The 27,370-nt window shown below is 36.9% G+C and overlaps 1 protein-coding gene and 1 pseudogene across 2 annotated transcripts; both read right to left on the bottom strand.

Annotated features, from left to right (window-relative positions):
* Positions 1-11,686: 11,686 nt before the first annotated feature.
* On the bottom strand, positions 11,687-16,788 carry LOC143621035 (transcription factor MYB17-like). The gene is made up of 3 exons (XM_077092569.1): positions 16,294-16,788; positions 12,964-13,093; positions 11,687-12,385 (listed from the first exon to the last, which is right to left on the bottom strand). The coding sequence occupies exons 1-3, from the start codon at positions 16,424-16,426 to the stop codon at positions 11,866-11,868; spliced, it is 783 nt and encodes a 260-aa protein (XP_076948684.1). The 5' UTR covers positions 16,427-16,788; the 3' UTR covers positions 11,687-11,865.
* A 4,180-nt stretch (positions 16,789-20,968) lies between these two features.
* LOC143621219 (DEAD-box ATP-dependent RNA helicase 6-like) lies at positions 20,969-25,532 on the bottom strand (annotated as a pseudogene). The gene is made up of 10 exons (XR_013151478.1): positions 25,219-25,532; positions 24,387-24,447; positions 24,067-24,301; positions 23,747-23,985; positions 23,403-23,654; positions 23,003-23,183; positions 22,824-22,912; positions 22,673-22,746; positions 22,457-22,577; positions 20,969-21,119 (listed from the first exon to the last, which is right to left on the bottom strand). The product of XR_013151478.1 is annotated as a DEAD-box ATP-dependent RNA helicase 6-like (transcript).
* Between the last annotated feature and the right edge of the window lie 1,838 nt (positions 25,533-27,370).

The raw sequence follows: 27,370 nt of genomic DNA, 5'->3' as shown, positions 1-27,370 counted from the left end.
AAGAGAAAGTGGAGGCAAGATTACAGGAATGGGAACGGTGTCTAATGGAATGATGACTCTAGAAAAAGTAAACTTTGTCGAAGAATTGAAGCACAATCTGCTGAGTGTGTCGCAGATCTGTGATAAGGAGTACACCGTACATTTTACAAAGAATGAGGCGATTGTGTTACATCCTGGTTTTCAGATACCAGAGGAGTGGATTGTGATGAAAGCTCCACGTGAGAGGAATACGTATATTATGGATATGAGGTCGACTGAAATGGCCACGGAAGAATCATGCCTTATGACAAAAGCGAGCGAATCGGAGTCCGAATTGTGGCATAGGAGAATGGGGCACATTCATCTTCGGAAGATGAACCACATTGTCAAGAATGGACTTGTGCTGGGCGTTCCCTTGAAAAGTTTCAACTTTGAAGACAAATGTCTAGCGTGCAAGAAGGGAAAGCAGCACAAGAAATCCCATCACACCAAGAAGGTCAATTCTATTGTCAGTACTCTAGAATTGCTTCACATGGATCTCTTCGGTCCCGTGAATGCAAAAAGTCTAGGTGGTACTTCTTATTGCTTGGTGATCACTGATGATTACTCACGATATTCGTGGGTATATTTCCTGAAATCAAAAGATGAAACGGCTCAGATGGTGAAGAATTTGATTACCAAAGTTGAGAACGTTATGGATAAAAGGGTTAAGTTCATCAGGAGTGACAATGGAAAGGAGTTCAAGAATTTTGAGATGGAGATCTTCTGCCTTCAAAAAGGGATTGAACACCAGTACAGCGCTTCGTATACTCCGCAACAGAATGGAGTGGCTGAAAGGAAGAACAGAACGTTAATTGAAGGAGCCAGAACAATGCTGGCTGATTCGAAGCTTCCTGTGGTGTTTTGGGCTGAAGCTGTTGCTACAGCCTGTTATATCCTGAATAGAGTCTTGACTGTTAAAAGACTTAATAAAACGTGTTATGAGCTTATGCATGGGAGGAAGCCCAACTTGAGTGGTCTTGAACCATTCGGGTCCCCTTGTTCGATTTTAAAGACAAATTCTAAATTTGGTGAAGTAGCCGATGAAGGAATCTTAGTCGGTTATGTTGTTGGGACTCCCAACAGACGTGTCTTTAATACATCGACCAGTAAGGTTGAGGTGGTGTGTAACACCGATATCACAAGTTACAAACCGCCAAAACCAAGCAACGGACCTGCTGAGTTTTTCGACTATGATAGACTTTTTAAGTCTTTTAACATATCGTATTTGGATAGTGCAGAAGAAGACGAGAGAGTTGCTACGAAGATGATCCTTGATGAGGAAGAAAATCTAGTGCAAAGACAGCTGTTTGATAAATGTCAACCTTCCTCATCAAATGCTATCGATACCCCTGCTGCCTCTCCTGAAGAAGAATTTTTCAATCCGTTTCACTCTCAGCAAGAAACAACCATTGACAAGCTCTCTTCTAACTTGGAAGACAATTTTCATGTCGGTTCTGTTCCGACCACGAGAATTCATAAAGATCACCCTTTGGAGAATGTGATTGGTGATGTGTCCTCCGGTGTACAAACAAGACGTAGCTTGAATGAGCACACCTGTGTTTACACAAGCATTAAGGAAACAGGCATAATCAACGAATGCTTGTACACCTGCTTTATCAGCCAGATTGAACCAAAGAATTACCAAATGGCTCTAAAGGACAGCTCGTGGGTCGAAGCCATGCAAGAAGAGCTGGCTCAATTCAAGAAAATGGAAGTTTGGACTTTGGTTGAAAAACCAAAGAATGTGCATGCAATAGGCACAAAATGGGTTTTTAAGTGCAAGAGAGATGAGAAAGGGATTATTATTAGAAACAAGGCGAGGCTAGTCGTTAAAGGTTTTAATCAACAAGAGGGGATTGATTATAATGAAGTGTTCGCTCCTGTGGCAAGATTGGAAGCCATTAGATTGTTTTTGGCATTTGCTGCTTATAAGAAGATGAAGGTATTTCAGTTGGATGTGAAAAGTGCGTTTCTAAATGGGAAAGTTGATGAGGTTGTGTATGTTGAGCAACCTCCGGGTTTTCCTGACCCAGACTTTCCAGACCACGTGTACAAGTTAAGCAAGGCGTTGTATGGACTACATCAGGCACCTCATGCATGGTACTCAACCTTATCAGATTATTTGCTTGAAAATGGATTTGAAAGAGGGAAGATAGATAGCATGTTGTTCTTCAAGAGAGAAGGAAGCGACTTCCTGCTGGTGCAAGTCTACGTGGATGACATTATCTTTGCTGCATCAAAAGTCTCCATGTGTCAGGAGTTTGAGGCCGTCATGAAGAAAAGGTTTGAAATGAGTGCTATGGGTGAACTAACTTTCTTTTTAGGATTGCAGGTTGATCAGAAGAAGGATGGGATGTTCATTCATCAGACCAAGTATGTCCATGATGTGCTCAAACGCTTCAAGATGGAGGACAGCACTCCATTCGATACTCCAATCTGCGTCAACCATAAGTTGGGTGCTGAGACAGACAATGACGCAGATGTGGACCCAACTCAGTATCGGGCTATTATAGGTTCTTTAATGTACTTAACTGCTTCTAGGCCTGATATTATGTTTGCAGTTTGTCTTTGTGCTCGTTTTCAGGCAAACCCAAAGGAATCTCACATGAAGGGTGTGAAGAGGATCTTGCGGTATCTCAAAGGCAAACCTAAGCTGGGGTTGTGGTACGCGAAGGGAGGAGACTTGGAGCTAGTCGCTTACACAGATTCTGATTATGGAGGGTGCAATCAGAATCGGAAGTCAACAACTGGAGGATGTCAGTTTCTAGGTGGCAGATTGGTGTCGTGGCAATGTAAGAAGCAGACTTCAGTCGCAATTTCAACATGTGAGGCAGAATACATGGCAGCATCCAACTGCTTCTCCCAGGTTCTGTGGATTCAACAACAGTTGCGCGACTATGGTCTGAATTTCTCACTTACTCCTATTTGCATTGATAACACAGCTGCTATCTCAGTAACTAACAATCCCGTGAAGCACAGTAAAACTAAACATATTGACATACGTCATCATTTTATACGGGATTGTGCTGAGAAGAAACTGATTGTGCTTGAAAAGGTGGATACGCTTGATAATTTCGCTGATTTATATACTAAAGCGTTTGACAAATCAAGATTTCAAAACCTTGTTGAGTTGAATGGGATGATCAATCCCGAGTAACCATGCTTTTTGTGCATATTAAAAAAAAAAAAAAAAAACGTCACTATCGCTTAGAACAATGTTGGTTACCTCAGTTTGATGGACATGTCTTAGGATATGTTTGGTCCTCATTTCTACTTGTAGAATATGAGGATAGCCATTAACCAGACGACTGAAAGTGACCGGGGCGGTTTATGATGAGTTTTCATTCTTTCGCTTAAAATTAGTCGATCATACTTAGTTAGAAGGACACATACTAGTATGTGGTCGGTCCAGCTGATCCATTGGATCTTCGGGATAGCCGTTGACCTGAAGACTTTGATTTGGTCGGGGCGATAGAAGTTAAATTTTTCTTTAAGGGAAATGAAATTATTTTTCAAGTCTACTACTTCGTAAGAAGTTCGTTTGCTATGTTTAACAGAAAATTGATCCAACCTTGGAAAATGATAGATATACTGATTCTGTGTGCTTAACTAGTGAAGTTATTAGGCTTAAAAGGCTTAAGAACAGTCATTGTATGTCATGGTAGCTTTTTATGGTGCGTAAAAGTAGAAGTGATACTAACTAAATCTACTCGATTTTATGTGGAAACTTCTTAAGAGTTTTGCATGTCTTCATATATATCTTTCCGAATGATAGGCAGAAAAGCGATTACCCAGTCATACACGAGCCTGTTAGTGTTCTGATTCCCGTGAAGAAAGCGTGTCAAGAGACTGCAGTGATCCAGATTCAGGACTTGCAGTTGTTCTCTATGTGTTTGTTAAAAAAAAAAAAAATTTAAGTCATTGAGACATTCTTTAAATGTCAATCATGATGTAAGAAAGAGAACGGGAAGCAGAGTCTAAAGATCGAAGAATACTTACAACTTAATCAGACACTACGGGTCGAAGTCAATTCGGGGTGACTTGGGGAAAGCCAAATACGCTTTGAGAATAGATAGGAGGCATCATAATCTCTGAGTTGTTGCCCACTTAATTTTTGAGCATAATTGAACTTAACTCGTATCACAGAAACGATGAAAACCATCTTAAGTTATTTACCTGCTTACAACCTGTTTCTTTATGTCATAATACAGCTAAACACGGATCTATGTGACAATCACGTAGTCAGTATGATTCCTGTTCGGATCCTTTTCTAAAACGTAGTAGTCCCTGTCGAGACTGAAATTTGATCCCTTGTACTTTAATTTTTAAAAGTTTTTCGTACTTAGGTAGTTCATGATTTTATAACTGGTTACTTGGACTTGATCGTGTCATTTAATTCTTTAAGGATGTTTTAAAACTTAATTGCAAATTATAGGGGTTGATTTTGTAAAATTTGGTATATCGGCGAACTTGTGAATAACTTCGCCCTAGGCGAAGTTATCCACAACTTCGCCTGTATAACTCCGCTCCTATATAAAGGAATTTTTAAGGTCAACAGTTTATAATTTTCAAACTTCAGCGAACTTATACTCCGACACTTCAGCGAACTTACCGATCAACATCATCTGTGTTCTTATTTCGATTCCATTCCGTGATTAAAGGTGTGTAAGGTTTCTAGTATCGTATAATCAATGTTTTTGAGGTTGATCATCGGTCGTTTCGACTCGATTATCGACCTCGTTTTTCGAAACCTTAAACACCCGATTTCAAACGTGTTTTTACGTGGTTGTGAACAACCTGAACGTCTAGACCATCATAAAATCGAGTTTTACGGAGTCCACAATCGTTAAATTCACCAACTGCACGTCGTTTCGTAAACCTAACAGTCGCCGTTTCAGATTCAGGCGAACTTAAGGATTAGGCGAAGTTATCCGCAACTTCGCCTGAGGTTTAACTTCGCCTGAGGCGATGTTGTGGTGAGGCGAAGTTATCATTAACTTCGCCTGGACCTTTTTACGTATTAGTTATTAGACGAACTTAAAGATGAAGCGAAGTTGTTCCCAACTTCGCCCCACCTTTAACTTCGCCTATACAGACTTTATCACAACTTCGCTCATGGTAACAAGAGAACTTGTGTTATGCCTTAACGTGTATCTAACTTGGTTCGTTTGTTGCAGATATGGCTGCTGTTGCTGGTGCTGGAGGTGCTGGTGGCGATGAAGGGGGAGATAACCAGAGACAATTCTTCCCTGGGCATAATATGTATATTACGTTAGACCCAGATGCGAGTGGTGTGGAGGATTACCGCGAAATCATCACTTTCCTCCTTCGCTCGCGGATATTCCACGCGATCACAACTACTCTGCCGATATCCTTACCCAATATTGAGGATTTTTGGCAGACGGTGGAATACGATTGCCGCGTTGAGCCCCCGGTTATGCGAGCAACCGTCAACAATCAAGAAGTTCAGTTCTCTTCTGAACAAATCCGGGCGGCTTTACGTTTCGGGAATGAGACCAGGGATGACCCGACGGACTTTGTGGCTCCTTTCCGAGATGGAGCATTTTTACGAATGGGCTATTCGGGCCCGTTGGGCGATACACAAAGAAGGAAGGGTTTCCTACTCGATCAGTGGCGCTTCCTCATGCACGTAATGATTGTCTGCATGTCAGGGAGGAAGGCGGGTACTGACGGGATGGGTGCGACCATGCAGTCGGCGATGACTGCTCTGGCTTATAACAAACGTTATAGCTTCAGTCAGATGGTCTTCTATGAGATCGATAGACAAAGACGGGCAGTGGCGCGTGAGAGGTTCATTATGTATCCAAGATTCATCCAGATGATCTTGAACCATGTGGCTCCAAATCTACCTCAGCGCCGCCCGATCAGATACGTGGAGAGTGTGAACAAACGTATCTTCGCTCAGTGTAGGACATCGAGCGCGAGGAGCAAACCTGAGCTCCGTCCCAGGCATACTCCACTCTTTGGGTATTTAATCAACCCGGAGTATGTTCCTGCCAATGGGGACGAGTTCAGAGACCCTCAACCACAACAGGCGGGAGCACCTCAACATATACCTGCTGCGCCTGTTGTGTCACCGGAGGAGGAAGTGGACCTTGATGCAGAATTTGGTGGTCAAGGCTACTTCGATATGGACCGAGTTGATCCTCAAGAAGATGTACAGGTCTCGGTAGCACAAGTTTCGAGGGTGGATGTTACTAGAGCAGCTACGACGGTGGCTGACTCAGATTTTGATGATGTAATGGATGAGGCAAGACGTATGATGGTAACTCGAGAAAGAACGTATGGGAAGAGAAAGAGGACAGATGACGACAGTGAGTCAGAAGAAGAAGAAGACATTCATAAGTTGATCAGACGTTCAAGAAGGGACAGGACAGGTGCAGGTATGGGAGCAGGTGAGAGTTCAAGAGTCGTACGTTTCGCTCCGCCCGCACTGTCAGGTATGTCACTTGTTCCTACACCATTACAGGTCACAAGGCCAAGCGCCACGGACGTTCCCGTGGTGGCTACATCATCATCTGTTGGCCTCCCATCTATCACTACTTTCCAGCTGACGACTCCGGAGATTGTGTCTTTACCACCTCCAACTCTTACTCCTTCAGAGGTGGTTGCACAATTTGTTGAGTCGACAGTCGTTGCAACTGCAGGGTTGTCGGTCATGATACCACCTGCGGTTACGTCCACAGCTACTTCTGATGTCCCGGTTTCATTCGAAATCCCTCCTCAGTATACCCAAGACATATCTCACATGAGGTTCGATTTCGATGCAACCCTATCAGACTCGGAAAGAATAGCTGCACTTGAACGGGTCGTGGCAGAACAATCAAGGGTGAATCTTATCCAGACCCAGGCTATTCAGCGCCTAGTAACAGAGAATCAGCTGCAGTCGTCCCTCCTGGTTGAACATGGAAAAATTATAGATGCTATGAAGGAGTTCTTGGCATCTCAGGGGGAGACGAGCTGTAAAGGCGACGAGCTCAGGACAAAGAAGAAGAATGACAGAGATGATGATCCCAATGCATCGAAAGGTGCAGGTGGTGAGTTGCCAAGAACTACTCAAGCTCTTGGGACTTCCACAGCTCAGGGGGAGTCTGCAAGCGCAGCTGGCGGTTCTGGTGGTGATGAGGTGGTGATGGTAGATGACGAGGAGATGGGAGATGATGTGATCGATGCCTTGAAGGAATTGGATGATGATATGTTGGATGATGAATTTATGTGTGAAGATGATGTTCTACCAGTCGAAGAGATTGAAAAGATTGGTGCAGAAATTGTGATAGAAGATGATGTTGAAGAGGGTGAAATAGTTGAGGAGAATGTTGAACACGAGATCCCTGAAGTTGAAAAGTCAGATGTATGTCAAGATACAGTAGGTGATGATACAGAATGGGAGGAGCAGCCTAGATGGAAGGAAGGCTATGCTCATTGGTTTATCAAAACTAAGAAGCCTGCTGTTCCAACCATGTTCAAGAAAAGTTATAATATCAAAGGCTATGCTGAATCAAAGAAATGAATTATCTGTTGGCTATATGATGAACAGTTAAAAGTGTTCGTGGTGAAAAGATATGATGGGATCCAATACTTTAAGAGGACGTTGAGATCTCTCAATACATTGCCTGAATGTGAGGTGAAGGATTTGGCTAGATTGGGGTTGATTAATAGAAGCGACGACAACATGGCCAGAGTTATTGGGAAGATCGTGTGGAAAGAAAGTATTAAAGAAAAGAAGTTTGAGTTATTAAAGCCACAGAAGGGAAAGCTAGTGGAAGATAAGGAAAGAGGAATGAGAGCAGATGGCAAGCCATGGATGGTAATGAAGTACAAACCAATTCGATGCATGAAAGAGGTTCCAATGAAGACTATGCCTCAAGATGTGTTGAAAGATCTTAAATGGTGGTATGTTGATTGCCAGACTGCTGAAGCCGTGATGGAAGACGAAGACGAACAAGAAGTGCTAAGAGTGTATGATCCGATGCATCTTGTTAATTTATCGAAAGCTGATCTGCAGGTGTTAAATGAAAAGAAGATATTTTATATTCCTGCTTGGAAAGACGAAGCGAGGAAATATCAGCGAGTAGTCACGGTATGCGTGAGAGAAGGAGTACATGCATGAAGACCAAGAGATTGAAGATTACAAGACACGTGCTTGAAGATCAAGACATGAAGCTACTGCCAAGGGGGAGTCTGTTGGTGCATAATGTCAGTAGTTCATAGTCTAGTGTCTGTAATCGAGTCTGTAATGATTAATTATGTTTTATATGTCTTAAGCGAAGTTACTAACAAGTTCGCTGTTTAGGCGAACTTGTTAGTCAAGCGAAGTTATGGACAACTTCGCTTGAACATGCCAGGCGAAGTTGTCGTGTATTTATATTCCTAGGTTACGGTTTGTTTGTGTGTTGTTGAACCAGAGTTTTGGTGTGATCATTATCGAAGTTACGAGAGCTGTAACGTGAGGACGAGAGTTCGTGTCTGTAATAGTGATATTGTATCACGTGTTTTGGTTATAATATAACGTGTTCGTTTATCGTATCGTGTTTGATCTATTCGTGTCTTCTACGCTCGTAACGACCTACGCAGGGATTCCGCACCTACGTAGATCGAGATATCTCGTGTTGATCCATCCAGGGAACCTACAGATCCGATTCTTTCGTAGGGTCATAAAATATTGTATGGAGGTCACCAAGACCGAATTTCCGATCCGATTCAGCGGTTCGACCCATACTCAGATTTTTCTCCGGATCAATGAACATACCCCTTTTGGCAATATTGGCAAAATTTCGAACGGGCCGCATGGTGGCGTCAGGGCATAACTATTGATCCGATTCTTTGGTATGGTCAAAATATATTGTATTGAGTTCCCCAATACCGAATTTCTGATCCGATTCAGCGGTTCGACCCATACTCAGTTTTTTCTCCGGATAAGTGAACATACCCCTTTGGCAATAATGGCAAAATTTTGAACGTGCCGCATGTTGGCGTCAGGGCGTAATTATTGATCCGATTCTTTCGTAGGGTCATAAAATATTGTATGCATGTCACCAAGACCGAATTTCTGATCCGATTCAGCGGTTCGACCCATACTCAGTTTTTTCTCCGGATCAGTGAACATACCCTTTTGGCAATACGGGCAAAATTTCGAACGGGTCGCGGGGTGGTGTCAGAGCATAATTATTGATCCGATTATTTTGTAGTGTCATAAAATATTGTATGGAGGTCACCAAGACCGAATTACTGAGCCGATTCAGTGGTTCGACCCATACACATTTTTTTCTCCGGCTCTGTGAACATACCCCTTTGGCAATACTGGCAAAATTTCGAACGGGACGCGAGATGGCGTCAGGGCATAATTATTGTTCTGATTCTTTCGTAGGGTCATAAAATATTGTATGGTGGTCACAAAGACCGAATTTCTGATCCGATTTAGTGGTTTGATTCATACTCAGTTTTTTCTCCGGCTTAGTGAACATACCCCTTTGGCAATACTGGCAAAATTTCGAACGGGCCGCGGGGTGGCGTTAGGGCATAATCATTGATCTGATAATTTCGTAGGGTCATAAAATACTGTATGGTGTTCACTAAGACCGAATATCTGATCCAATTCAGTGGTTCGACCCATACTCATTTTTTTCTTCGGCTTAGTGAACATATTTGGCAATACTGGAAAAAATTCGAACGTGCCGCGAGGTGGCGCCAGGGCATAATTATGATCTGATTCTTTCGTAGGGTCATAAAATACTATATGGTGGTCACCAAGACCGAATTTCTGATCCGATTCAGTGGTTCGACCCATACTCAGATTTTTCTCCGGCTCAGTGTATATAACTCTTTGGCAATACTGGCAGAATTTCGAACGGGCCGCGGGGTGGTGTTAGGGAATAATTATTGATCCGATTCTTTTGTAGGGTAATAAAATATTGTATGGAGATCACCAAGACCGAATTTCTGATCCGATTCAGTTGTCCGACTCAGACTTAGTTTTTTCTCCGACTCAGTGAATATACCACTTTGGCAATAAGAAAATGCAAATGCAACGTTTGACCAATTTTGTAGATGACCTACTGCCATATCTACTGTGTATAAACCAATTTTTAGATGACCTATAAAGTTAACACGCGCCCCTCGTTATTTTTATCAAATATAAAATATGGAAATTTTAATTATTTGCTTACTATTCTTTTTTTTTCTTTACGACCAACGAATAAAACGTGTGTACATGGGGTAACCCAATGACAAAAGGCAACTCCAAGCCGTCGCTAAAGACCCATTGTAGTAAAACCGGTTGGAATCATACTCGCACTTAGGATCAAATTTCACATAGATGTTTTTCGAGCAAGTTGCGGACTTTTCAAACACCCCTAGTTTGGGCCAATATAACCATTAATGTTTTGGGGCAATATAACCATTAATGTTTGGGCCAATATTAAAGACTGAATACAAAGATACGTTCCATGTATCGGATCCCAACATACTTGTAAAGTTGTACAATTAAACTGCATGCATGTAATATTGTAATTTCATTCATAGTTATTGTTTATAGTTGTTAACAATATTTTCATAATCAGATCGGACAGCGAACCAGACGAACTATCGGTTCACCCGGTCCGGTGTTGAAAACACTGGTTATTAGGAATATAAAATGTTTTAAACCGACTTCTTCTTACTTGTATTTGCATCGCATCATAAATATCACACTATTTATGCTCATTCTTCATTGACATCATGACGGTGGACGGTCAAGTAAAGCGTAGGCAAAGCCTTACGATGCCTTCCTTCTCCATCCTTTTCGGTTCTTGGAATGCACCTCCCATTGCGATAAACCATAACCCGCCAAACAAAGAGATAATGAGACAACGTAACTCATTGATTTTAGCCTATGGGGTTCTTGACTAGTGTACAAGCCAAAATGCCTAACATGTAATAAGTTAAGAGATCCGTAATAATACTGATTTTTTAATTAAATTAAAACTTATTTTTATATGCGTTGAAAAAGTTGAAAATTAATTAGAGTAACATAGAGTTGATTATTTTTTTTAACGTTCAACAAACATAGAATGCCTAGGTACTTCGTACGGGGTGACCCAATGGCTAAAGGTTACCGCCAACTGACCCAACCCAGCCGTACGGAGCTCTTAAGTGCCTCCAAGTTATCTCTAGTTCCGGGAAAAACTCACCCGCCCGAAGGCCCACTTGTGGTAAAACAGGATCGAACTGAAGATCACAAAAATCTCAGTCTTCCTTCATTGAGCCACCCGTGTTTTCCCAAAATATTATAAATGAGAATTGAACTTGAGTCTCCATTAAGAAACCCAAACTCCCTACCAACACACCACATTGGAAAGGACTAACATAGAGTTGATAATAATTATATTTTAAATTACCCATTGATCATTTATAATAATTACCAACATATGTGAGCAAATCACTTTACCTTCCAATTCCATGTTTGTTTTACCAATATATTTGTTGGTTAATTAAAAAAAGTATGCTTAAATCAAATAACAATATGCCTACGGATCATTTGGTATACAAATATACAATATGCATCAACATACAAGCAAACAAAGTATGCTTAAATCAAGTTAATAAAGAACATAGTTGTTTTGGACTTTTCGTGGCGAATTTCATAAATATATATATATATATATATATATATATATGAAGTTTACTTCAACATGTCGATTTGTTTACGACTAATCATAATACATCGAAGACGTTGGTTAAAACTAAAAACAAACTTAGTCTTCTTATAGACACGGGTTAAACAAAACTACCAAAACGAAACCCGTCAACCTGCCAGCCCGAACTAGTTTTAAGTTTTTAACTAAACTAAGCGTCTAAGAAGCTCATATCATTGTTCCCATGAAAATCAAAGAACAACTGCATCACGGTATCCGATGAATCTTCCATTTCACTCGGGCTCGACGGGTTTGTAATTGTAACCTCGGGTTCGTGGTCTAGTTTGGTCCTCATTTCCGTGGTGGTGCTAGAGACCGAAGGCTGGGAAGCGGGGCTAAAGCAACCCGGTTTCCCCTTACGAAAAGATTCGCCGACTTCTGAGTGCCAAATACGAAGGAAATAGTCGGTGTTGGGTGATGTGAGTTGTGAGAAACCCGACGCTTCCATTGAGAGTCGGGCCTCGGCTTCCAGCCTGGCGCTTTCCCATTGTGCCATGTGGCGGGTGGAAGAAGAGGTGGGGAGGCGTATTGCTGAGCCCTCTAGATAAAACGACTCGTGGGTCTGTGGGTCAATGCCCCTAGACACGAGCCATTTTCTTAAGTGAGTGTTCCATAAGTTCTTGATTTCGTTATCAGTTCTTCCGGGTAGTTGAGCAGCAATTGCAGCCCACCTGAAAATATTGAAGGTTGAGTAAAGTGAACGCGCAAAGCGTTGTACTTTTTACTTTTTACTTTACAGGGCCGAATTCAAAATGGTCAAAACCGAACTGAAAACCTTATGAATTTGTTTTGGTTTCGGTTTCAAATAAAAATCTCTTAATTTTAACAGGATAAATGTTTATCAGTTCTGGTTTAACTGAATTAATTTTTTTAAAACGTATAACTAAATTTGGTTAAACTGAAAACCAAACTGAGTCGATTTTAAACTGTTTCGGTTTGGTTTACAGTTTACTTGGTTTGTAACCAACTATTAAACCAATATAAATAGTTTAAAGCAGAAAACTTTACACATGTAGAAAGTCATCAAGGTGTGTTTTTAATATGCTTTTTAAAGCATGTTAGATTATTTTTTTAAAAAAATTGTAAACGACTAAACGTTACGATCATATTTAACACGCTAATTATTTGAGACATTCGGATAAAGTGAAACGAACGTATCAAATCTGATGCGAACAAAAGTTAACATTTTGACTCGAACACGCTTTAACTTGTTAATTGTGAGAAACTAAGAAAACCAAAGAGAGAATACCTGTTGCCAAGAATGGCATGTAACTGCATAATGAGCTGTTCTTCTTCCGGTGTGAAAGGACCGCGTTTGATGTCTGGTCGGAGGTAATTTGCCCATCGTAGACGACAACTCTTCCCGCAACGAAGAAGACCTATGACCAAAGGTAAAAATACATGTATAGGTTATCTACATTTCGAATTTCAATAGAGAAAAATGTTATGAAACTATATATACATGCAACATTTTTATTAAGAAATTGGAAAGTTTTACAAAAGATAATTTATGGTTAATAAATGCTTATTAACATTTATGAAATAAAATTCAAAACAATATGTAAGCGTACTTTTAATTATTTGCCGAGCTGCTCGCGAGCTACTCAAGCTTGGCTCGTTAAAAACCTCGATTGAGCTGAGCTTAATCGAGCTTGAGCCCGAGTTTGAGCTTAAAAGTAAGCTCGTTTAATAAACAAGCCCGAGCCCGAGTTTAAATTATCGAGCTCGAGCTGGCTCGCGAGCCTAAAAGAGTCTCATTAATATAATTTTTTAAAATTTATATATAAATATTATTATTATTTTTTTTTTTTGAAAAGCCAAATATATTAAAAAACCAAAGAGAACCACTTACAAGAGGCAAGTAGCCAGCAAACAAAGGAAAATAAACCGAAAAAACTAAAGAACAATACAACAAAGGCAAGCGACGACCCACTATAATGGGAAGTTAACGAAATTGAACATACACCACTTCTCCCAATCCAAGTTACGACCCACTATATTATAATTAATATATATATATAATGTTATGAAAAAATAAATAAAAATAACTAAATAATATGTATTATTTTATACATATAATTATATAATAGAAAAAAAGTATATAAAAATAATTATAATTATAAAAAAATAATTGATAAATAGTAAACGAGCCGAGCTCAAGCTTTAAAAATAGAGCTCGAAACGAGCCGAGCTCGAGCTCTGTGTAAGTTAAACAAGCCAAGCTCAAGCCTAGTCAAGCGAGGGCTTGGCTCAACTAGTTTGCACCCCTCTAATAATAATTATATATGTATGATTTTAATACAGCATGTTGTATACAAGTGAACATTGACATATATGTATTGGTGACGTAGCTCCTATAGTCATAACTCAAAAGCAGAAGGCTGTACATATTGTACATATACTTTAAATGTAGTAAGCAAGAAAAAGAATAGCCTACACCTTCACCAATATAAACTAGGAACAATAGTAGAAGAATAGTTTTTTTGGGAGGTGGTGAAGATTTTTGTCATACTTGTTTTTCATAAATAATTAATACCTAAACTATGGTTATAACTTATAATTCTTAAATTGAACTTCTTTTAGAATCCGCAGTCCATATTCTTTTAAAAACTCGTAACATCGACCTATACCAACAACATATAGTCAGGAAAAGGTTGTTGGCTTAGCAAAACTCAGACGCTAAAGGTCAAATATGTCGCCCCGTGACTCTACCGTCAAGTTAGTCATCACATCAAACACCCATCCTTGCTTCAAGTATTCTTATTTTCTCTCTAATGTTACGCCCCCCACCCCTCTTTCTCATTTGAATAGTAATATGGAGAAGACAAAATTGTTTCAAGCATCGACAGAACCGGAAGCACCCCTAACGTTGGAGGTGACTAATCTCGTTATATAAAGTACTATTTTTTTATGAAGTAGTACACATTTAACACTGAGATGACTAATCTCGGTCCTTACTATTAAAGAAGTGATTAGTAAATATACTTTGCACACAACAATGTAGTATGCGGTGTACGCTTGTATCATATGATGTTTTGTTGTTTACGTACCCGTAAATGACGTCATTTTGTGTACACATTACCTAGTAATATACTCCATTTTTTCTAAACGAGTTTCAAAATAGCATCTTATATTTTTGTCATTTTAGTATTTGACAACTAATTCTGTCACCTTCAATGTTTGAATAACATAAAACTCCATTCTTCCTAAATTTTGGACCCATCCAACAACATCCTTACCTAACAATATCTCTATAAATATATATGTTTGCCTGTCACACGATAAATGTATATATGCATTTAATTTAAGCTCTTAAACTGACTTAAAAGTTAAATCCTTTTCAAGCCAAACTTGGCTTTTGCACTTTGCACGGGAACTACTGTTGGTAGTTCCCGTTCGAAGGACAAGCCAACTTACAAGTCTGTGAGTTGAGGAGGCTCGGACCCGAGTAATCTATTATTTGTGTTAATGGATTTAAAGGTAATATTAGGGTTTAATTAGTTTGTTTGTTCACCAAGGTGAGTCTATAAATATTTGTTTACCGAGTTAGGGTTATCCGTATAGAAAGAGAGATTGTAATCAAGGTTTTTGAGTTATAATTTTTTATAACAATATTTAAAGTTATCACTATATTCTTTTTGTGTGTTCGTTGTTTGAGTTGTATCGATTCAATCGAATCAAGTTTAATCGTATCTTGATAGCATTGAATCAAGCTCGAACTTCACTTGCTTTATTTGTAACCCCATGTTACCAATAAATTTATTATTCAAATAAAGTTACTAAAAGTTAACTTTTCTCACTTTAAATAAATTGGTTGTGGCTCAATGGTAGAGCACTCACTTTACAAGTAAGAGGTAGGGGGTTCAAACCTCACTACCACCAATTTATATGGGAGATATGAGGGATGACCCTAGCTTGCCAGGGTTCGAGTCCTGATCTCACCCGGTTTTACCGGCTCCTCGCTGTCGTGCATTTTGGCGGGCGTGGGGGTCGGGTTTTATCCGGTGAATCCCTCAATAGGTGGACCGCTAGGGGCTCCGTCCGTCCGGACTAGTGGCCGGCTCAGGCTACCTTTAGCCAATGGGGGCCGCGTACGGAGTACTCGGCGTTACTTAGTTGGCCGTTAAAAAAAAAACTTTTCTCACTTTAGTTTGTGTTAATTGCTACTTTTATTAATCAACTTTGAACCAAAAGTTACAACTACTCTAGTTATATAAAACATAACTGTTATCAAAAGGTTAAAATTATTGAACATAATAATATCATTATTATATATATTTAAACAATTCAACATTTAAATTATTAAGCCCTAAAAGTATCACTATATCAGTATATCACTCAAAACATTTTAACTCTTTATTCTTTCTTATTTTACAACAAAATCCTAAGCTTACAGGTTCATCAACAATATTGAAAACATCACATTGTTGCTTTTTAATATTTTTGATGAACCTGAACTTAATAGATGTCAACTTTAATTCGCTTTTCACAGTAAACTAAAGTTAACATATTATTGATTATACTGTTTTGTTGAAACAGTATGATCTCCAAGAAGACGGGAATATGATCTAGTACGTACCAGCCTGTTTCGGAAGAGATCTCCAGCTTCCATGCCCGTTTTTCTTAATGTACTCGATCAAAATGTCGTCTTCTTTTTTATCCCACGGACCTCGTTTCAACCCGATCTTCTCGCAACACGGTGCTCTCACCATTACAATGTAAGAATGAATTAGAAGTAGAAGAACAAGTTAAAGGAGGTTAACTTTGAGCAGTAATAATAATATTAAGTGTGAGAGAGATAAAGTGTGAAAGGAGTTGTCAGTTGATCAATTGTGTACCGAAGATCGGCTAATTGCAAGCTGGATTGGATGAAGTCTATACATGCATTTATTGCAAGCTTGCATCAAAATATAGTGATTGATCTATTATCAAACCATGGATAGATTTTGCATTTTGTGGAGAACTATTTTTGTAACATTAACTAGTGTTAGGTAGGTCGGTAAAACCCGGGTGGTGATAGTCTGATAGACCTAGGCGTTGAGGTGGTAAGTTTATAAGAATTCAGTTGGTTTTGATTACGTGCGTTATGATACTTGAATTAAAAGCTAGACATAAAAAGAAAAATAAAAATAAAAATTGAGATGGATTAATGGGGTGACGTCGGTAGGTAAAACTCGGGCCTTGATAAGATCCAAGTGTTGTTGATCCTGGGCGTTGAGGTGGTGAGTCTATGCAAATTTGATCGGTTTCTGTCGTGTTCTTTGTTGTGGCAGAACTAAAACACTATAAACAAAAAGTAAATTCACATTCAGTTACATTTGTTACGGTATCGTTATGGCAAAATGCAAATGCGACGTTTAGCCACATGACCAGCATTTTCTTGTTGTGTCTACTATGTACTATTTTTGTATGAAGTGGCCATGAGGAATTTGGAGTCCGGTAACCTTAGTAATTTCATATACGTTCCCAACTTACATGCCATCTTATATACTCGGTTTGAAAATTTTATTTTATTATACATGTATTATTCATCATGTCTTTAAATAAGTCCCCTAACAGGTTAACATGTTATTAAATATATTTATGTTCATGTTTAGAAAAAAATGACACGATTAGTTATCGTGTCGTGTTTGGTAGCACAGTCATTGTGTCTTACCGTTTCGTACCTGGCATGTTATGAAAGCTCAATTGGCTTAGGGGGATATGAGGTTTATAAAATTAGGAGGGTTAAATTTCACTCATTTGAAAGGACGACAAGACTAGACCATTTGTAATCAAGTACAAAACTAATATATGCTCCCCATCATTTCCATTGGTTACAGAGGGATAAGATCATAAGAACACACAATTAGGCTATGTGTAATAGATGAGCTATAGAATTGGACGCTTTGTGTCATGGGATGTCAATTCATCAAATAGTGAGTTTTGATATTAGAGGTGTAGTGGTGTTGTAGCTCAATACACACACACATATATATATATATATACACGACACACAACACAATATAATAACAGTATTTTTCAAAGAAATCTGGCGAAAAAAACACTCCCCCCTATCATCCCATTTATCATCTGGGGGCGGTGTTCATCCACAAAATCGCCCAATTTGTGGCCATTTTTTGCCCCACTATAAGTGCCCTTATAATTAATCTTATAAACTAGTTAATTAGAAACAACGATTTATCGTGTGATTTTTTAAAGACCTCTGATATGTTTGCATCATGGTCATAATTTATATATGACCAATCATTTTGATTTATCAGTATATAACACTTATTTACTATTTGCTTACTATTCAATTACCTAAGGTATAGTCTGTATATATATAACTTTTTTCTCACTACACGTAAAAATGGTTGTGAGTTGTGACGAGACGTGTAACTAGAGGTAATAATAGATAGATATATTAAAGACTATGCTATAAAGATAAAGTTTTTAAGTTGACTTAGCTTTCACTTGTTTATAATTGTTTGACCACTGACATGACCTCCTGAGTCCTGTCTAATATTGTCAAATTAGAAAGAAAGAAAGAAATAATGGGTTTTTGGTTTTCACTCACATAGGTTTTAAACTTTTCATGTTTTAATTTTTATGAATTGAAATGACAAAATTGTTTAGTTTACTTCAACATTGTACTTTGGTTTCTGGTTGCATTAAACCAATACACTATACTTGATCTTGTTCTTATAAATTATTATCATTCCACATGTGTAAATTAAAAAATAAAAATAAACTTTTAACATTAAAAAAAATCCATCTCAAAAGTTTTTAACAAAACTAAAATACAAAATTAGCAAGTGGCAGTTTTTAGTGACAGTTTTTTTGTTTCGAAAATAATGGTTTGGTTTGACGCATTATCATTCACCAGTAAGAAGAGAAATTTGGCTCAAATGATTATTCTTTCCGTGTGGTGGATTATTTGACGGTCCCGGAATGAAACAGTTTTTTCTATTGCAGTTAGTAAAAAAGATATACCTTATTTATTCATTTTCATGGATTGCAAATAAGGATAGTAAAAGTTGTACAAATTGGACCGAGTGGCTTAAAGACCCTATCTTAATCATGTAGTTTTTTTCTAGCTTTTACTAGTGTTATATATATTTAAATCTGAAACACAAAAATTTAGATTTGTGACAGTTTAAAAACATATAATATGATAATAGAGTCACGGTTGCAAAAGTCGCTAGACGGACCCTATTCGGCTAACTGGGGAGTTGGGTGTACTCAGAGTACTCGGACATGGTAAATATAAAGAAAATTAATTTTTGTATATTACGTATATGTCAAATATAATAAGTTTACTAATATTTATAACAAAATAGGTGAATATCAATATAAATAAAAGAAATACATTTTTAGAGATATTCTAAAAATTACTAATCATTAATTAAAAAATGATATTTGTTCGTTAATATTATAGAAATATGAATTTTGATTTATTTTTTGAGTCAAAACCGGTCCAAGTTCACCGATAAGATGGGGCCTTGGCTAAGGTTGACCGAATTTGATCGATTCATAGTAACTAGGGACTTACAGAAAGTCACCTCGACGACATATCTTGTAGCGAGTACTCAGCCTTGTAATAATACTTTTACAACATTGAATAGAGTAGATAGGAGTTTTGGTCAATTTTGTATTAAAAAGAAAATTAATAAAAAAAAGTAATTTCTATAGATAAAGAACAAACAGGGAAAAGTAAAAAATTTATTGCTTTGTTTCATTTTTTCTGGCTTTCCCCTGCATTTATACGCTCACATTTCAATTAACACATTTTATTGTTTGTGTGAATTTATTAGTCTATACTACGTTTAAAGAAGTCTGCTTAAATAATATCTCTCTGACTCACTAGGTCGGTTAAGTAAGACCAAGCTTTATCTTTCATATTATTTCGTTTTAATAATAATAATAATAATGATAATAATAATAATAATAATAATAATAATAATAATAATAATAATAATAATAATTAAAGAGCATGTCTTCTTCATATACTATTTGGTATTCCAAAAAAGGAATATATGTTTTCTTTTAGTTTGAGAACTCGTTACGTTACGTTAAATCATAGGACCCTATTGGTACCATGTTTAATAAAACATGTTAAATGTAATTAGATAAAATGTAGCTTGTAGAAACTAGACTTGAATATGAGGCCTCTTTTAAAAGGATTCGATCGATTACATGACAACAACCGCTTAAAGATTAAAACTTAAAAGACGTATGTTAACTACATGAGAACTCTCGGTTGAGTACATGAATATGTTCCATCAGTTAGATCTCCGTCTGTCTTGAGGATGCATTGTAAGTATAGTTTTATTTTTTTGTTTGTAGTCGTTTGCCACCGAAATGCACTATATGTACTGTTGTGATGTTGCTCTAGCCCGTGCCCGCACCGCAGATGTCACATTGAATACCACCACTAACATCTTTTTAATACATACACATATTAAATACTACTCTTATGTCGATATGTTTATTATTTTTCGCTTTAGCCTAAGCGACATATCTCTGGCCGCTCTAATATTCTTGCTTCGGATGTTGTTCATACGGTGTGGCAGTTGGTTACGTAGTTTTTAGAATTATGTTGCCTTTGACCATCAAGAAGCACTAGATAGAAAATCGAAGATAAAAAATATAGTTCATTGCTAATATACACTGCTTTATACCATTTAGTATTTTATAATGGGATGTTTTAAAAAGTATCACTGGCGGCTAATGACAAAGAACAGCAATGAAGGTGGCAAAATAGTTGGTCTTAGTAAAGGGGACGAGAGTGGTGTTGGCGCCAATGCCTGTAGTAGAGGCAATGATTTGTGGACAACAATGGTGCTGTATCGACAATATCAACAGTTGTAGTGTAGTCGATTACAGTGAAGATGACACTCATGGTGGCAGAGGTTTTTTTACACAAAACCACCCACTTTGGTCTAAATACATTCTAATTTCTAACCCAAACCAAAACAACTTTTAAAAAACGAACCCGCTCTGACCCCATTATCGCGCACAACTTACCAGGCGTACGTTTATATTATATCTTTAAAATGAACTGCAACTGTTATCCAAACTCCAAAACCAGTTCTTTAAGCATCAAGGAAGCTTAAAAGCAACTTAACATGGCTGTTACCACATATCAAACAGTCTTAAAAGACAAGACACGACCACATATTAAACAGTCTTAAAAGACAAGACACGACGACATTGTCAAACATAAAACAAAAGAAACATTAGTCTTGAAGTGGTTACCTAAAAACACCTCAAAACACAAAGCATCATCTCACTTTCAGTGTTGACTTTGGTTAAGAACAGAAGAAAAAACCCAACCTCTTAAATTAAGAAACCAATTCTCATCCCAACATAATTATGTTATTCCAAGAGTCTTCAACAAGACTGGATCCATGTCACTGCCACCTGTAAATAAAAAAAAAGTGAGTCAACAATGAACCTAATATAATCTACTTATGAATATAATCTCAGCTTTATCCCCATAACTTGGTTTTATAGCATGTACGTATATATATATAACTTAGATATACATACGTTAGGAGCATTAATTACCGAATATTGTTACCATACCGAAACAGTACCAACTTAACACAACCAGTACCAGTATTCGTTTTTTTCATGTTTTAGTATCGGTACCGTTCAATGTTGGAATGTTCAATCGTACCAAACCAAGGAAATTGGTACGGTATTCGATATACAATTTTCAGGGCCGTCTCCGAGCATTTAAATACCTTGACCAAGCCGTAATAAAAAAGGCCCGTAGAGACCCTAACAAGTAACAAAATATATAAACTAAAATTTTAAAACGACAATTAATGTTACATTTTTTAATGTTTCAATTTAGTTTAGGCCCAATAGCTTAAATAAATTACGGATAAAAAAAATTATATTTGAAATGGTTAAGATCCATACCTATTTTATAAAAAAAAGTAACATATATCTAAAAAAATTTTGAACCGCAAAAATTACGTGCCTCGGCCGATCACCCGGCTCGCCTTACCCAAGGGTCGGCCTTGACGATTTTTTCGGTTCAGTACGGGTACTTTCAAAGTTGGAATTTATGATGTTTTTAACATGGTCAGGATCCCATCTCCATCACATGGGAAATTGGGAATTAACTAGCATTACTATTGAATGTATAGTACACCATAAAAATCATATTTTCCTAACACTTATTGTTGGAAGTTTTACAGGTAACATGAAAGAGCAAATTTTTGTCTTCTGCAACTAAATGTTTGCCATGTGGTTCAGCACATGCACTTTGACTGACTAATAGGGAATATGACCCCGTACATATATTAAAGTTTTTCACTTGTAGCCTTCTAATATTTATAACAAGAAACTGTGTGATCGAATTCTAGAATGAACAGAAAAATGTCTATTTATAAATAATACTAATAAAATAAATCATGTTTTAAAAAGTGTCATTACTAGAATGTGCCACATTGAGCAAAACCTGGCTTAAGAATGCATCATTTGAACCATTCAAGTTAAAAAATTAACCATCTTCAAAATAATCACAAAAAACGTTTTCACATTATAAAAATATTATAAATTAATCACTTTCTAAAACTATGATTTAAACAATGTTTTGTCATGTAGCAAGTGACTTGAATTTATTCGAGATGTGAGTAAAACTCAAATTGAAGCAGAATATGGTCCTTGGGTTCCTTTTATGGGAACGACGTTTCTATTAATTTATATCAATTTCACAAAATTATAGTTTAACAGTAAAAACTCACCACCAATCACCACGCAGCATCTTCTACGTTAAGGTAGTCCAATCACCGACAATAAATAGCCTGATCAATAAACGGAGGGATCTGCTTTATCTCGGTTCCAAGTTCTTGTTCAATCCTATACCTGAGGAAAGAAGATAAAAGCAAGTGAGTTTAATAAAAGTGAGTTAAAATTTTAAATCATAAACTCTTGCAAGTATAAAGGAATAATATGCATACAGATTAAAACGATCTTCATAAGTATTAAGATTCACTGCTAAACCAAGGTGTCCAAACCTCCCTGATCGACCAACCTGCATTAGGAATCATTTAATATTTTCTTAAGATTTAAATACGGTAACCAAACTATAAAATATTATTACAACCATACCCTGTGCAGATATGTTTCAGAGTTTTTCGGAAAGTCAAAATTGATAACAACGTTTACTGCTTAAATATCAATACCCCTAGTGAACAAATCTGAAAAAATAATGGCAAGAGATTTAAGTTAACAAAATAATTTAAAAAAACTATAACGCAATAGAAAAACTAAAATAAAACAAGCAGTACCTGTGCAGACAAGATTCCTGCAAGCACCGTTACTTAAATCATGAAAAACTCTGTTACGGTGATCTTGAAGCATTTTAGCATGAATGTAGAAACAAGAGTAACCAAGCTCTGTAATTTTCTTCGCCAATAGTTCAACCCGGTTTACAGAATTGCAGAAAATGATTGATTGGTTGATTTGAAGCTGTAAATAAGAAAGCAGAAATGTTAAGCTTCTGATTAGTAAAAGAGAATCTACAAAAACGGTGTTTGGATATGCGTGTTAAAATTGATTAATTTGTATTAAATAATCAACAAAATCAGAAAATCACCTATAACATGTGGTTATGCTAAATAAAGTTTTAATAATCAAATAACTAGATGTTTGAACTTGTAAATATTCTGATTATAAAAAAGCTAAAACCTTTGAGAAAAGAGTGTTGAGGCAGTGAACTTTCTGTCGTTCTTCAACAAAAGCATAAAACTGTGTTATTCCCTTAAGTGTAAGTTCGTCCATGAGGTTAATTACATACGGCTTCTGAAGATATCTATCTTTGAAATCCTTGACTGTGACAGGAAATGTTGCGGAAAACATTAAAATTTGACGATTCCTAGGCATAAAATGAATCAGTTGCTCTACTGATGGCTGAAACTCCGGTGACAAAAGTTTATCAGCCTGAAAAAATATAGGAAAGATATAACTAACATACAAAATTAAAAAAAATGAGACTATTAACAGAAATAATTACACAGATAATTAAGTTGCACCTCATCCATAACAAGCATTGCACAATCTTTCAATGCACAGATTCCTTTTTTTGCAAGATCTAATATTCTTCCAGGAGTACCGACAAGTAAATGAACTGGTTGGTATAATCGCATGATGTCATCTTTCAAGCTCGTCACACCAGTGGTTACCATGACTTGAATGCTTAGATGTTTTCCAAGTTCTTTACACACTTGTGACGTCTGAAGAGCCAACTCTCGGGTTGGAACAAGTATAACAACTGCAAAATGGATAACATGTAAGCTTTTCACAAATCAGATATCAAAAACCATAGAATAGTTGAATAGTTAAAACTTAAAACCTTGAATGACATTTTTGTCTATATCAATTTTTTCTAAAGCGGGAATGCAGAAAGCAGCTGTCTTCCCCGTGCCATTTTTAGCTCTTGCAAGAATATCACTTCCCGTGAGAGCAATGGGGATGCTTTCCTCCTGAATTGGAGATGGCCTCTCAAACCCCTTCTCATATATCCCCATAAGTAACTCACGCTTGAGAAAGTAGTCTTCAAACTCGTTTCCTTTTGTGGCTGTCACATCCTGAGAGAATGGAAAATTAATAAATAATTTTAAATTATATTCTCAGACAACAGAATTATAACGTGTATAACAGAAACAAACATACTTCTGTCCTGTATCGCGTATCAGCCGGTGGGAGCCTCAACTGGGCCTTCCAATCTTGAGAACTGCAATGAGACAAACGATTGGACATTTAGACTTCCACTTTAGTCAACAATAGCCAACAAACACACTTTTAACATCGCACACGCCATATACAAGAATACAGAAAATGCACAAATCATCTACAACAACATATATACCACCTTAATAGCAAAATTAAAGCCATTAAACAAGACTTCCATATATTTGTAGCACCATATATCTAGCATAAAAAAGTTTAAACCATACATCAAATTCTCCGTTATAAACAAACAAGATGATTACAACAATAACAAATATACTACCTTAAAAAGCAAAATTAACGCCATTAAACAAGACTTCCATATATTTGTACCACCTAACACCAAAACACCATATATATAACATAAAGAGTTTAAACCATACATCAAATTCTCCTTTATAAACAAGACTATATGATCATGTTAAACAGATCAGAAGCTAACATTCAACAATCAAAGTACTCAGTACACAAAACCGGATAAGTAACCTTGATGTTTTATGCAATTCAATCACCATTTGGCTAAACAAAACAAACATAATAACACACATTGCAGCATCAAGAATAAGCAAAACATACATATAAACATCTAACATAATGTTAACCACTAACTGTATGTATTAGCTTCACACTGCCCAACCGAGCTTAGGGTCATTTAAGCTCATATAAAACAACTAATAAATTAATAAACGAGCCAATTCGTCGAGCTCAGGCTCGCCTCGTTTACACCCCTAACATACACATAAACATCCAACACAACATTAACCACCAACCATACCTAGCATCAGCCGCCACCGTCTTCTCGACTTCATCCACCGCACTCGACTCGTTCCCCACCGCATTCCTCCTCAACCATTGCTGCTGCTGCTGCTGTTGTTGAAACTGCACCGGATTCCTTTGCGGATACTGTTGCTGCTGCTGCTGGTAACTCTTCTGTTGCTGAAAATTAGGGTTAGCATTTCCATAATAACCTCCACCACCACCGCCGCCGCCGCCGCCGCCGCCGCGGCCAATTCCCGGTGGATACCTACCACCACCACCACCTCCACGTGCGTAATTATTATTATTATTGTTGTTGTTGTTGTTGTTCATATTGAACTGTGGCGTAAGTAAAAGCTAATGAATTAACTAACCGCCGATACCGATCTGAAACCCTAATTATAAATTATTATTATTATTATTATATAAGAAATATATGTATATACAGACGACAACAATTAGAGAGCAAAAACGATGGCGTAAAAAAAATATAAGCCAATGTGTTTTGCGATTAGAGAATTGCAATTAGAGATTGAACCGTGAAGAATAATTTTTTGAGCTAAAATGTAAACACGAGAGAGAAATGAATGATGCAACGATGGATCGGTTTTTGAATGATAGCAACAGGAAATGAATATGGGTTTTCTATTTAGGGCTCCGATTTGGAATGAATCCATTTTCGGTATTTCAGGTTTTTTATTTTTTTTATTTTTTATATTTTTTATGGATAAAACGCAAATCATATGTTTATTTGTATAGGTGCACAAAATACCCGGTTTCGGATCCGCCTGATGTATTTGATTCGAAATCGGTTCTTACCTATACATGACTCATGTGTACGACCAGATATTGGGTTTCTTACTTTCTCTACTAGCATGTACCCAAACCCGACCCAGACTCGTATACGGAAATTTGTTTAATATTCGTTTCATTTTTATTTTTGTTTTGATGAGTTATATCTGTTCATTCTTACTTTCTTTCTTTTTTTCCTTTCTTAACATTCTGTAAAAGTTATATGGTTGAATATGAGGGGGTAGTTTGGACTTTTGAGTTAAATCATCTATTTTTTTTTCTTCAGTTGAAATAGTAAAAAAAGTATGTATTTAAAGTAGAGTAGTAAACTCGTGGGAAATAAATTGGGATGGTTTGGACTTTTGTGAAGTGACATAGCAAGTGGAGGGTATATTTAGGTTATGTGTTGTGTAAGGTTTCAAATTCTATTTTAAAATGTCATGTTATTGTAACCTAGCCCATTGAGGTTTTAATCTTAAAGCCTCGTTGTGGACTATTATCGAATTTCATTTATTATGTTTATTCTAAATTGACTGTCACATTTAACTTTTATCTAAGAGCATCTAACTCAATGATATAAATGTGTTGAAATAGTGTCACTCACAAGCAATGATACTTCAAGTTTTATTGTGGCCAAATGAGGTGAATCTAGAAGTAATGTTAGAGATGTGAGTTTGCGTTATAGAGCCAATTTAACTATGAATATATTCATAACTATACAATAATAACAATAACTTAAGTAACCTATTGTAGTTTGTAACAAACTGCAAGGTGTTAAGTTCGAATTCAATTTTAGCCGGGTATCTATGAATCAATGTATATATGAACGTTGTGTATTAAAAATGTATGACAATAACAAAATCATTTGATTTTTTATTCATACTTTTGCTATCCATCTTGCTTGTACTCCCTTACACCAAGCAGGGCCGTCTCAACGTTCTTAAAGGCCTAAAGCGAACTAAAATGTTGAGGCCTTTTTCAAAAACTATCTGATGTAAACTATCTGATGTAAACCCTTCTCCTTTACCCGAGATTGAAACCAGCAAATTAAACTAATAAGTTTATAGATGGCGGAGTTAAAATTTTTATTTTTTAATTATTTTTTTTGTGTATAAATATATTTAAATGAAATTTACTCCTCGCTTTATTTGATATAAGTTATTTAATTAAACATTCATAATTAATCAAGTCATCCAAGAAAATCCTTTTCAAAAGAGATATAAGCAACTCTTAAATAATCATAAAAAAATAAAAAAATAAAATTAACAAAGTTAAAGTATACATTCATTCTTATAACTGTATTCATATTTATTTAATATATTCACTTTTGGTTTTTATGATCTCGTTCTATAAATTTGGTCATTTAATTAAAACTAAAT

Source organism: Bidens hawaiensis, unplaced genomic scaffold (assembly GCF_021521415.1).
Source record: "Bidens hawaiensis isolate Kalapana, Puna unplaced genomic scaffold, B.hawaiensis_p1.1 tig00002772_1, whole genome shotgun sequence".
In the NCBI taxonomy this organism is placed as follows: domain Eukaryota; kingdom Viridiplantae; phylum Streptophyta; class Magnoliopsida; order Asterales; family Asteraceae; genus Bidens; species Bidens hawaiensis.
This window is presented reverse-complemented; position numbering and strand designations above follow the sequence as displayed.

Excerpts from the sequence above, each read along its gene's own strand:
- LOC143621035 (XM_077092569.1), bottom strand. The coding sequence starts at position 16,426 with ATGGTGAGAGCACCGTGTTGCGAGAAGATCGGGTTGAAACGAGGTCCG. Across the intron at positions 13,094-16,293 it reads ATCTCTTCCGAAACAGGCTG|GTCTTCTTCGTTGCGGGAAG; the intron begins GTACGTACTAGA and ends CTTTGGTCATAG. Across the intron at positions 12,386-12,963 it reads CATGCCATTCTTGGCAACAG|GTGGGCTGCAATTGCTGCTC; the intron begins GTATTCTCTCTT and ends CAATATTTTCAG.